Source organism: Pogoniulus pusillus, chromosome 24, assembly GCF_015220805.1.
Source record: "Pogoniulus pusillus isolate bPogPus1 chromosome 24, bPogPus1.pri, whole genome shotgun sequence".
Lineage (NCBI taxonomy): Eukaryota > Metazoa > Chordata > Aves > Piciformes > Lybiidae > Pogoniulus > Pogoniulus pusillus.
In genome coordinates, this window is record NC_087287.1 from 16,213,485 (window position 1) to 16,225,839 (window position 12,355).

General features: G+C 41.9%; 1 protein-coding gene across 2 annotated transcripts in view; it reads right to left on the reverse strand.

Annotated features, from left to right (window-relative positions):
• SPON1 (spondin 1) overlaps window positions 1–12,355 on the reverse strand; it is a 346,266-nt gene that overhangs the window by 144,149 nt on the left and 189,762 nt on the right. Inside the window, exons 1-2 of one of the 2 annotated variants that reach the window (XM_064163804.1) lie at window positions 8,600–9,002; window positions 2,092–2,198 (exon numbers count right to left, since the gene is read on the reverse strand). In XM_064163804.1, the coding sequence (XP_064019874.1) occupies window positions 2,092–2,198; window positions 8,600–8,822 (330 nt within the window). In that variant the 5' untranslated portion in view covers window positions 8,823–9,002. Of the gene's footprint in view, window positions 1–2,091; window positions 2,199–8,599; window positions 9,003–12,355 lie in introns of those variants that run through there. The other variant, XM_064163805.1, reaches the window with a different exon arrangement.

The window sequence follows — 12,355 nt, forward strand, 5'->3', positions numbered from 1 at the left end:
TTAATTTCTTTCTGTCCTCGTTGTACTGAAAAGTCTTGCTACTATGAATGAAGCACTGTGATTCATGTGCTGCATTTGTGTACTTTGTTTTGACTATTGATTGAACAGTATATTTGTCTCCTCGTGGAGGCAGAGGTTTACGCCAGTAGTCCAGAAATGGCTTTGATTCTCTTGCCACTATTAAGGAATTATCACTGAGTTCTGTTCTAGTTCATAATCCATTGAGTAACACATTCTCCATCTGAACACAGGAAATAAGTGGCTTCAAGTGGCATTCAAGTTACTGTACACACAGTTTTTTCTTACTCTGCATAGCAGTTTAGACACCATTAGGATCTTCAGGATGTAATACAAACACAAGGCAAACCGTTGAACTAAACCTCTTTTTATCTCCTCTAGTGACGAGCACCTAGCCATGCTACAGGAGCCATCAGTATTTATCACTGTAAGCATTCATTGGGTACTTCAAATAAGAATCTTAAATCTGTGTCAGCACAGGCAGAACTGTCAGGCACTATCTGAATGAGCTTCAGTTAGCCATGCTAATGTGGGATGAGCACAGTGAGTACTGCGTGCCAGAGAAATACAAATTTAGTTATGCATAACATTTGAAACTGCTCTGCCAATTAGAACACTGACTTCAGATTGCAACCCATACAATAAAGCTAATTAAACAATCTTCCTCACACTGAGATCCACTGGGCTTTCATTTGATCTAGATAGAATTTCCATTTGCATCCCACGCCGCTGACTGCAGAACTCCTCTGTGCTTAGGCTAAGTTCAGTGAGTTTCTAACACTACATTCTGTGTTAGAAATAGGCCTGGCTGTAATGGTAAAACTCAGGCCAAGCCTGTCCCCTCAGCCACAACTCAACAACTGAAATACAGAAATGAATGGTGATAAATTTCTTTTAAAACTGATGAAGCACTGCCATTTCTATTCTTAACAGGAGCTGATGCTTTAATCTGATCTTAGACAAAATCTGTCCATATTAAGCAGCTATCTCCCAATTTATATTAGGAAACTGTTTAATTCAAAGGAAGATGGAGTTATTCCAACATCAAGTAAGTTCTCACTTATTCTAGATTTTCTTACTAAATATATGAAAAACAGGCAAACTCAGTAGGGAAGCAAAGCAAATAGGTATTGAGTTTGCACATCATGTTGCCTATATATAAAACACAGAAGATGCTTCAGGAAGAGATGCTAGGATTAAGTTGATTTCTGTCTCCTTGCAAGTCATCAGAATTAGAAATTCTGAGTATTTCCTTGAAAATGTAGAAATGATTTTTGAGGCAAGTGAAATCTTCAACCTATGAGAGTCATTATTAAAACTAGTATCAAAATTATTACCCATCCTGTAAATTATAGACAATATAATTCAACTAGATTTCAAAGTTTGGCAAGTCAAACAGCAAAGAATCCCTCATTTGAGAGTCAGTCAACATGAAATCTGCATTCCTACTTTCACAGATATGATGTGTATTCTCAGTTCCCAGAGTTCCACTCATGCAATAAGATCTTGCAATAGCTGGAAATACTATTTTGTGAATCATCACTATGGATTCTGATCCTTTTTATAATGATAAACATTTCATCCCACTGAATGTGTTTGTTAATTAAACTGCTACTGAGTATCAGTAAAACACTGGACTCTAATTTATGATTGATACAACAGCCATTACAGCTGTGACAAACACTTCTCAGAGTCATAACCTAAGTCTGAATGGACAAAAATATCTAGGCAAAGAAATATGAAAAGCAAAATGCTGCTAAAGCCATTTTCATATTAATTTTGGATAACAAATTCAGGTGTCCTACGCTCTAGGCAAATCAAGTAACTGATCCTCATGTTTAACTGGAAAAATATGGGAATGCAAGCTGAAGTCAAGGTACAGAATCTTTGACCTCTTGGAAAAGGTCACATGGAATACAAAATATGTTATATTGTTCTTATGTCAACATCCACAAACAGTTATGCTTACTTAAGCACAGTCTGCATTCTGCTATGCTTATAATAACCTCCCTTCGAGCCAACAATAAAGTAAGGAAGACTCCTAGAGGTACTGGTCAGGGAATATTCTCTCACCTGAAAAGTTCCTGCATGGTCTTCCTCCTTGTCACCTTCTTTTCCTTCCTTGAGGGCGATCAGTGTGAATCCTCGAAAGTAAGCAGGTGTGGCAGCAGAAAGTGTCACTGAAATATAATGAAGAGAGAAATAACGAAGCCGTTGTATTATTATTTGTGAAATCAGACACTTCCGTATCAGTTCACAGTTCAGGTTCAAAGGTGTGTGCTTTAACTTGCTACTAACAAAACCTAGAGCAGTAACAACACAAAGCAGAGCCAGCCAGCAAACAAAAACGTTCAGTCCAAGTTTCCACACAAACTGACAAACACTGGCATAAAGTAAAATATCTCAGCTATTTTTCTTTGCCCTCTCTTCTTTTTCTTAAAGCAGATTGATAATATGCTCACTTTTTCTTTAAAAAAAAAAAAAAAGTGGGAACAGTTCTTGAACATTTGGCTTCAGTTTTTGCCCTTCTTTGAGCATGGAGAAGAATCTAAGCATTTTAGTACACAAAAAAACTTCTGTAACTATGAAGTAAGATAACAATACTGTCTGCTTCAGCTCAGCTACATTCAACACAGTGCCCCAGCTGGTGGACACAGTCTAAATCTTACCTTCCTCTCCCTTAACCTCCAGGCAGAAAAGGACACAAAGTTAACTCATAGTTAAAGCTGTAGAGATTGCACTGCCATCTCTGATTGCCAAAGCATCCTACATATCACCAAAACATCCTTTTTCACACACCAGTAATGCACCATTGGATCTACCCCCAGAGAACAAATAACACAGTTTTACCAGGCTCGGTGTGAGGAATGCATCCCTTCTTTCTGCTAGCACAAGACACCTTTGTCTGATCTTTCTATTTGCAGTCAGCAGTATCTATGCACCACCCAGCAACACTTGAGTTACACCAGCTGTGGCTCTTTTAATCAAATGAGAGCAAATAAGGCACAGCTTCAGGGGAAGTTTTAGAATTACTGAACCCTTCCAACACCTGAAAGGAATCCTTTTCTGAAACAGAGGTAAATTTTAGGGGGAAATTCTCTTTTAATCAAAGAGACAGAAAAATGGACTAGTAATACCTTTAAGTAGATTTTACTTTAAGCATGACACAGAGCTGTTAGTAGTACACTATTGTCACACTCTCAAACCCTGACTAGCACAATAAAACTGAAGACCACCCAGAGTTTTCAGGAGCAACTACAACTAACCAGTGTTGCGTCATAGAAGAGTATTCACAAGAGACTCTCATACAAATAGGCTGTTAGAGGTTGAATCACATTACTTAAAAAAGAGACAGATTGCCCTTAAAAGATAAGAATTTCAAAATGACCCCAGAGTTCATTCAGAATATATGGAGAGCTTTTTGATCTAGCAATGCAGTAGTGGAAAACTAGAAAATAAGCTGCTTGAAGGTTTCTAGCATTCTATTGCTATGTTTGGGTCTAAACCCCACGGTGTTTGGACTAATGCAAAGCTTTTCTGACTGTCTGTGGGGACAAAGGGGGGGGGGGGGGGGGGGGGGGGGAAGCAGACTGAAGATGCACACAAGCTTAAAGACACAAAAGTGCCATGTTTAGGTCTGGACATGTACAGACGCCTGCACAAGCCCAGAGCAACCATGGGCATAACAGCAAGTCCACCAACTCTCGAGATTTGCAGCACACTTTTCATTCCATATTATAAGATTACACCTCATCATTTTGGGGAAGAAAGAAACTACCACATTTTCTGTAACAGGATCTGAGTAGTAGCATAACAGCATTAAACTTCTGATTACACTTCTAACAATTCCTCCAATGAATTAATTCATTAACTGTGCGATAATTTGCAAGATCGAACTAACAGTGCTAACTGTTGCAGCCCTAAATGAAACTCCACAGCCAGCCTCTCGGTTGCAGTAAGTGAGAACAGCTCACTGCTGAACTCAACAAGGGTGAATGCATAATGCTTGCTTGAACACTGATCCTTAGAAACTAATTGCCATAAACGTCTTTCACATGCAACATTTTTTCCATCTATGATATGCAATTCAAAACTCTGAATCACTACGAGTAAAACATTACACCAGAAATACTTAAGCAAGCAAACAGAGAATCCAGATGCGAACTGACTCAACAGTTTTCATCATTTTCTTCAGAAATTTACAGGTCAAGCCAAAGAGTTTTTGAAATGCTAAACAAACACCTACCTACAAAACACAGGACAAGTGAAATGCTGAAAAGCCATCAGAAAAAAAAAAAGAAAGAAAAGGTAATTCCAAATCCTGACTCATAGCTTTTGAATGCCTGGGCTTAGCAATGCTCATGCTGCAGTTGCAGAGTCATTTTAACCTAGAATAAATCCATATGACCCTGCTCTCCCACAGCCTGTGCTGCCTGTAGAGCAGCCACAGCCACACAGCTGTGCTGTCAGCTGAAGCAGGGAACATATTCAGCTGAAAAGTAAAACAGACCAGCAAACCCCAGCCAGAGAGTTCAGCTGCATCCAGTCCCTGAGCAGCTGTGCTGTGCAGTCCCAGGAGTGCTTCTGCCAATGGCAGGGACACCCAGATAGGAGTGAGGGGCCCAAAGGGTGATGACCACAGGGCTCCTGGGGGATTTTAGTGTCTGTGCAACCGCAACACAGGAATACCAAGGTGAATGTGTGCTTTGGTCACCCTAAGCCTGGCAACAACAAATGCTAACACCTGAGCTGTGTCAGTTCTCTGAACTACGCAGATAAGGTTGCAGTGCAAGGCTTTATCTGGAGCACTCCTAAGTACAGAGCCTGGTTATGGTGATAGGTCTGCAGTCACTGGCTCAGGGCTGAATGTCCCAGTTCAGCAGGTTTGCATTGCACAGGCAGCAGTGGGAAGCTGTCAGGCTACATTTGGTGTTTACAAGAGATAGCAGCATCTCGCAGCATACCGGTTGAGAGTTCCTCTCAGGCTGAACTCTACCATTTTAAGGCACAGCTGAATATTGCTCACACTGCATTGTTCACACGAATTAATGTTCATTGAACACTATGAACTTCCTGTAAAGATCAGTTAAATCTCAGTGCAAGTCCCTAAATCAAGGATTTTACTTTAAAGAGAAGATTACATATCAGAACTTACTTGTGTCTGTTTCCATCCCCTTCAGCAAATCTCCAATTACCTTACAAGCTGCACTTTGGCGCACACCTTTAACACCCTTCTTCTTCCCCAGTGTCCCCAGGTAAAGGTGGGTGGGATCAAAGCAATTACTCCTTTGATTTCTGGCATGAAAGATGACTTTTCACATCCTACACTACAGCACATCCTGCGTTGTACATCACACAAGTACCAACAAATACACTTTTAGTATCTACTCTTATCTGTAACTGTGAAACATTAAAATCACTAAAATATTTACAGACTGAGGACTTCTTTGTAAAGTATAGAAAAGAGTGTTTGCATGCTGGGGGAAAGACAGAAATGGAAAGAGAAAGATTCAGCATTCCTTAGAAGTCCCCAAATGGACACAATGAAGTGTGCAATGTTAAATGAGCTTTTCCTTGAAAGCTGAGATGAACAGGCCTACAAGTGGAGGTTCCATTAAAACCAGAAACAGCATCCACATAGAAGATGTATTTGATTACAGTAGTCAAATCTTTAATGTTCTTCATCAGTACTTCAAAGAATCATTACCCCATCACATCATCTAAACTTATGTAAGGTCCATCTGTGCCCTTTGAACACGATAGAAATGTTGACCTTCAGTAGAAGCATGAGCAGCTACATCAAGGTCTAATTTAACTAGCAGGTAGGAGAGGACCTTGACCCTGAGATGGTGTGCCCACAAACCTGGTACTATAGGAAGACCTGCCCACCACATGCATTTGGCTGCCTGCTCCACAAAAGGAAAGGCAACAATACTGTAGCCTGAAAGACTGGGCAGATGAAGGCCATTTGCAGGCTACAGCATCCGAAGTCCCAATTAAGATGTTAAAAATCAGTTATGTCACCTCCCTTAGGGAAGCCACAAAGTCTGTAGCCATTCTTTCTTTGTTGACATGAAGGAGGGTGGCTCCTCAGCCCTGCTACTACCTCAGTTTTAATTGTCTGAGACAGGAGAATGTGTCTTTCTTTACTGCTGCCAACATCTGCAGACCAAAGGACCCATTCAAATAGGTTAGTCAATGCCCAGGGTCATTCTCCTACATCACAGCTACAGAGAGGTGGGAAAGAAAAAAACAAAACAAAACCCAATAGGAAAAAAAAAAATCAAGGCTTCCATACATACATATCCACCCAGGCAGAACTCCTGGCTGATCTAAAGGTGGGTAACTGCAGCAAACCTGTAACATTTTCCAAACCAGAAATGGCAGCTGGGAACTGGCCTCTGCTGGTTCCCACACTGCAAGAGTACGGTGATGCTTCCTCCAGTCATTACAGCTCAAGAGTCTCATATGTGGTTGTCACATTAATGAATGACTGAGTCACAAACATAAATGGATACCCCTATACTGTCAGTTTGGTGGAGTATGGCATTTGTACGTACAGTTAATTCTTGTGTTATCCACTTTGCATAAATACTGGTTTATTCCAAGAGCCTGCTATTGAATGTGCCAGGATCCAGACTGCATTAAATCAAAGCAGAGGCCATGGAAACAAGCAGGTTTGGCTCCAATGCAACAGAGGTTGTGCAGATCTTCTGCAGTGTTGTACCTCTAAGTAATTTACAGATAAAAAGCCCCCTCAAAGAGCCACAATCCCACCTTTTTTAAACCATTAGGTGGATGTTCTACTCTTTGTATAGAACGTTAATAAAGCTCCAGCTGCACTGCAAAATTTCCTTCAAAAATGACCTCCTGAAACTTTCTCTAGGGCTGTTAGTTTTAACTACTGCCATAGATAACCTCACACTTGCTTATGTTCATCCAGCCATCCCAAAAGTGTCCTTAAAGGACTGTCTAGATAAGCTTATGTGCCACCTGAACACTACTTTGGTCTACATTTTAACTTTTTGTCCTTAGCTGTAATTTTCTCACTCCCAAGGAGCTACAATATACTAATGTAATCGTATTAATTTAGTTCCTAATGTCAAGACCTCCAGAAAATTAGTTCTGCTAGATCATCTGGTATTTTCTTTCCCACTATGTTTCCATGCAACAGAAACTTTAGCAGATGACTGACAATATCTAATAATGCTTTTACAGAAGTCAATTCCAAAACTTTTAAGGAACATTCATGTTTGCAACTGTCCAAGAATTTGATGCTTATTTTAATCCTGCTTAATAGATGTATCAAATTGATATGCAATGCGAAATCTTTCAGAGGCAAGGTACTAATCCTAATGTCTGGAACAGTTATCCAATTTGTAGGAATTATTTATTTTGTCACACCACATTAAAATAATTTGATTCTTGAGAGAAATAAACACAACATTAAAAAAATCATGCAAAGTTACAGGCTGATGCTCAAAACAGGTTAGTCACTGGTGCAGGTGTATTTTTCAGCCTTTAAGTGAACAAGATGAATATGCTGTGTGCACACTTCTCCCCTCCAGAGCTACATTAAGAATCCAGCGTTCATGTGATGAGAAAACACTGCTTTCTAACACTGAACCCAAGGAAGGTCAGGAGGAACACTTAGAAGAAACTCTTAAAATCTGTTTTTCGAAGTGATGCCTATAAAGTCCATTAGTTATGGTATCTAAAACTGTCAGGATGATTTTCAAACTGCTTGCAATACAAAAAGTTAACAGTACACTTCATAAAGGTTTTTTTCCAAAGGCATTATAAGGTGAGGCAGGAAAAGTGACCAAAACCCATCTTTGTCTCTTAAACAGAAAAATACACTGAAATGTGCTTTGGAAGTTCATTTCAAGGATTGTAGATGAACTGCTCAATGAAGGACTGTCTCCATCTCTTATTTACACTGGTCATTAGCACCGTCTCTGCCTCTTTCCTGTTTGAACCATCTGTTCATTTCCACAGAAGGAGAAGAAAAAATAAGGGTGGGGGGAGAATAGGGGCATTGGGATAGACATAAGTGGAAAACGTGGGAAGTTGGCAGTGTGCTGTGTCACCGTTTGCCCATACGCTAACTCATTATATTACCATTCATATTTCAGGGCAAGAACAATTAGCTCCAAGTCTTCTCCTTCCTGCTGATTGTTAAAGCTTCTTCTAGTAAAGGGATAGGAGGAAATCCTACCGAAGTAGGTAAACTGGGGAATTATGGAAGTATGGAAGAGTGCATTTTCTATCACATCAACTTGCGAGCTTGTTCTAGCTGAGCCGGTAGAGAGGATTCATAACAGAAAGGAAATTCCTCTTAATACTGAGTTAATGTTTGGGAGTAAAGCAATCCTGTGAAATCCAACTCCCTCTCACTTGTCAGGAAAGCATCCCCAATAAAGTAATGCGTGGGAGCACATTACCCTGTCTTAACCCACACAAACACACACACACGCGCCAAAAGGGATGCAGAGATGACAGGCAGAGACACATTATAGTTCCAGAGACACTTGTTCTGACCGTTATCGTTAGTGCGGGAAGCAGAGGATGGCCAACTTACCCCGGTAACTGTTTCCAGGCTTGTAAAATTCTGGATCGCCCTCCACCCTGAGGCTAAATTCATTGTACCCTTCCCTCCTGGTGCCCTGGGCTCGCAGGATCCGACTGCAATATCCCTCGGACTTCACGGCTTTCTCCAAGGTTTCGTCAGAGAAACCCTTTGCCACCAAGGGGAAAGTCAACGCCAGAAGCCGCAGGGCGAGAGGCTGCAGATGCGCTCCCATCCTCGGCGCTCCGCACAACTTTTAATCGTCGGGGCGGCGGCGGTGCCTGGGAGCCCGGCGGCGGGGGTGCCGGGTCCGGGGGGCGGGTAAGGCAGCACGGGCAGGGCGGGCTCGGTCAGCCCCAGCCGGCAGCGGCCCCCAGCATGAGGCTGCCAGGTCGGAGGGACCGGCTCGGCGGCTGCCGGGGAGAGGGAGGGGAAAAGCAGGGAGGGGGCAGAGAGGGAGGGAAAGGGAGGGGAGGAGAGAGGAGGGAGGGAAGTCTGATCTTGCCCAGATCCCGAAGTGAAGTGCTGTTTTGTTTCAGAGCGTGTGATTAGCAGCTCGGCAATGTTTATTTAACCGAGCTGAATTCACAGGGCTCGGTGGAATTGCGGAGCACGGGGGACGACTGCCGTATCCCAGACACCCAGCACAGCGACGAGAGCTACTGCCGCCCGGGCTAAGCCCCCAGACCTGAAATTAATCACTCGCATTCCTGCCAAAGTCTATAGTTACTGTGGGGATAACAAGGCTCAAAGAATTTCCCAACCTCTCTCCGCTCTCCCATTCCCCTACCCCCTCCAATCTTCCTCCAAACCAGCAGACACGGTAAACATGACCACATCAGCGCAAAAGGACCAAAACAACCGTTTGGTCTCTGCACACTTAACAGGCAAGGAGTAAGCTGCAGGTTCTCGGCTGTGAGCATCTCCAGTGCCACAGAGGAGAGACGCGGAGGCGGATGTGCCAGAAACACGAGAGTCATCTCTACATCAGCCTGCAACTGTGCACATCGGAAATGCCGGCTATGCAAGTGTGCGTGCAAAACATCCCATGCACACATGAAAGCTGTGAGCACAGCTCACCGAAGTGAACGCAGGAGGTCTGCTCCAACACTTAGAAAAATCCATGCAGGTGCAAACAGGAGAACGCAAGGACAGGCAGGTCTCATTATTTCGTCTTTTTACAGGGCGCAGTGAGGAACAATGACAATGAATGATCTAAATCCACAAAAGATGCTCAAAGCAGGGCGGGGGGAACCGAAGAACTTAGACCCCTAGGGCCACAAATTCCAGTTTCTTGATCCCCAAATGCTGCTCTTCTCTCCCTTCCTCCGTTGCTTTGCAAGTGGAGGACAGAGTCAGAAAGGTATGTCCTCGAGCAGGACCTGAATACTTTCAGGGTGCCAGATGTACAAGACGGCACAAAACCCTTGCTAACCACTTTCCCTGAGACAAGACTGTAGCCGATTGATGAACACAACTGCATTTAAGCACAACTTCTGAGGAATACTGGAACTTCTAGAAATGTCATAGACTCTTGGGTATGATTTGACCACTATATTAATCTCATTCATTTTATGAGAAAATGTTTATTATTTTATCCAGGTTCTTCAAATTTATTAGTGAAGAAAAGCAAGCAAATATGCAACTGAAAATGACAACTGTAACTGTACTAGTACGAGATGCCTGTGATTTTGCTTCATTCTCCATACTTGACTTCTCATTTCTTTTGCTGAGATTGACTGAAAAGCATGAAGCATTCATGACAGGAACTGTGCACACTTCTGCACAACCTGCCTTTGTTCTGACTTCTAATTCAACACTACTCAGTGTATTTCATCTCAAGTTTTCTTCAGTTTTTCTGTGATTTATATGGTACCAAACTAATTAAAAGCTAACCAGTTCATCAACATCTATCAAATCTTTAAACTTAAAACAGATTCTAGATCTCTTCCCCAAATTCCCCTGGCCTGTTAATTGTGGTTTCTTTGTTTAAAGCAAAAGTATTGGAAAGTTTCCTAGAAAGGTATAATACTCTGTCTTGGCTTCAACTTAGCAACTGATACAGATAAATTAACTTGCACTGCCCACAGCCACCAAACGAGGAATTTGTCACAGAAAGGATTTAGACTATGGGCAATGTCATTAAGCATGGGCATCCTCAGGGTTTTCTATTTGTTCTACTAATTAGTGCGTGTTTGCCTAAAGCAACTAGCATGATGTATCGGCCAAAGATGCATGCAAACTGATGAATCCAACCATCCATGGCAAATTTCACACAGAAAGCTTCATGTCTTAGAGACTGCAGTGCTGCTTTTCTTTGTTGGATGAATAAAGTTGCTGTCCATGACCATTAGTCATAACAATCACTACTGGGGTAATATTGCATCTGATGGAGCTGTAGTGGTTGGAGGAAACTCTTCCCTCCTCCTTGCTCCCACAAATTGTCCTCTTAGACAAAGGAGAGGGCTTGGGAGACAAGATAATTTCTTACAGCTTTGTAGTACTGTTGTCAACTTCCTTTCTCTTAGGAATCTAAGTGGTGGAGAGTAATGAGAGTAAATGTTTGCAGAGGTCCATCCACCATTTATATTACTGTCAATACAATGCATCTTCAATATTAAACTTTCCAATAACTCAGCTACATTTGCCTGTTGAGTAGTGCATGTTTTCTGTATTGCCAATGTGAAAATATGCTGATATTTGTCATTCCTAATACATTTTGTAGAATATTTGTTTCCTGATTGGATGAAAATAATATCATACTTAAGGTTAGAGAAACAATACAATGCTTAGAGAAAGAGGGGGAGGTAGAGAAGTTGTGTTACAGTTGATTTTGGATTTCACTGAAGCAAAACCTGAACAAAGCTGGGAAAACATGGGACAGCACAGAGATGGCAAAATATTTAGAAAAGTCTCACCAGCACCCTGGGAAACAGAGGTAGAATGGGATTGAAATTAAGGCTGCTCTTGAATGGATCTTTCAATATCAATGCTGGCAGAAACTCACTTCCACATGCAGTCTGTTTTGGGGAGGAGGTTTGCTAAGGAAACATCCAGGCTTTTTGGAATATTTAAGCTCAGGATTTCTTCTAGTACCAGAGACTAATTAAAAAAACAAACAAATAAACAACAAAAAACCCCCAAACAACTAAGCTCTTGAGCCGTTGTGTGGGATAAAGGGAGAGATATCTTGAGAATGCCTAGGGAGAATGCCTGGAAACTTTCAAAGAGTAAACAGCACCAGTTTCTCCAAGCTCAGGATGAGGCTTCACTTACCTCTAAAGAAATATATCGCACAAACCAGAAGAACCAGCATTTTTCACATGACATCTCTTCCAATTACACCTGTCTCCCTCATCAGTCTCTGCCTTTAGGAACTTCCCAGTTTCCATGAGGAGGAGAGGACATGTTCCCTAGCACTCCCCTCTAGCGCTTATGCCACCCTTGCTGTTGCGAGGTCCCCACAACTCCTGCCTTCTCATAGTCCCATCATCATTATGCCCATGGTCACCTTTACCATAACCTTTCATCACAGAATAAAAGTTCAGCTCTTAAAAAAAGGGCAAACTGCCCCCCAAAAAAACCCAAAAAAAACCAACCCAAACCAAACATCTCACAAAAAAAAATGAAACCTAAGTAACTTCATCTATGTTCCTTCCAAACTAAACCACAGAGGTCTGCAAGGGATTATGTTAAGCTGAAACCTTAACCACAACACAAACCACAGTTTGCTGATTCTCTTACATCACCCTTCACCTCAGTGCCTCT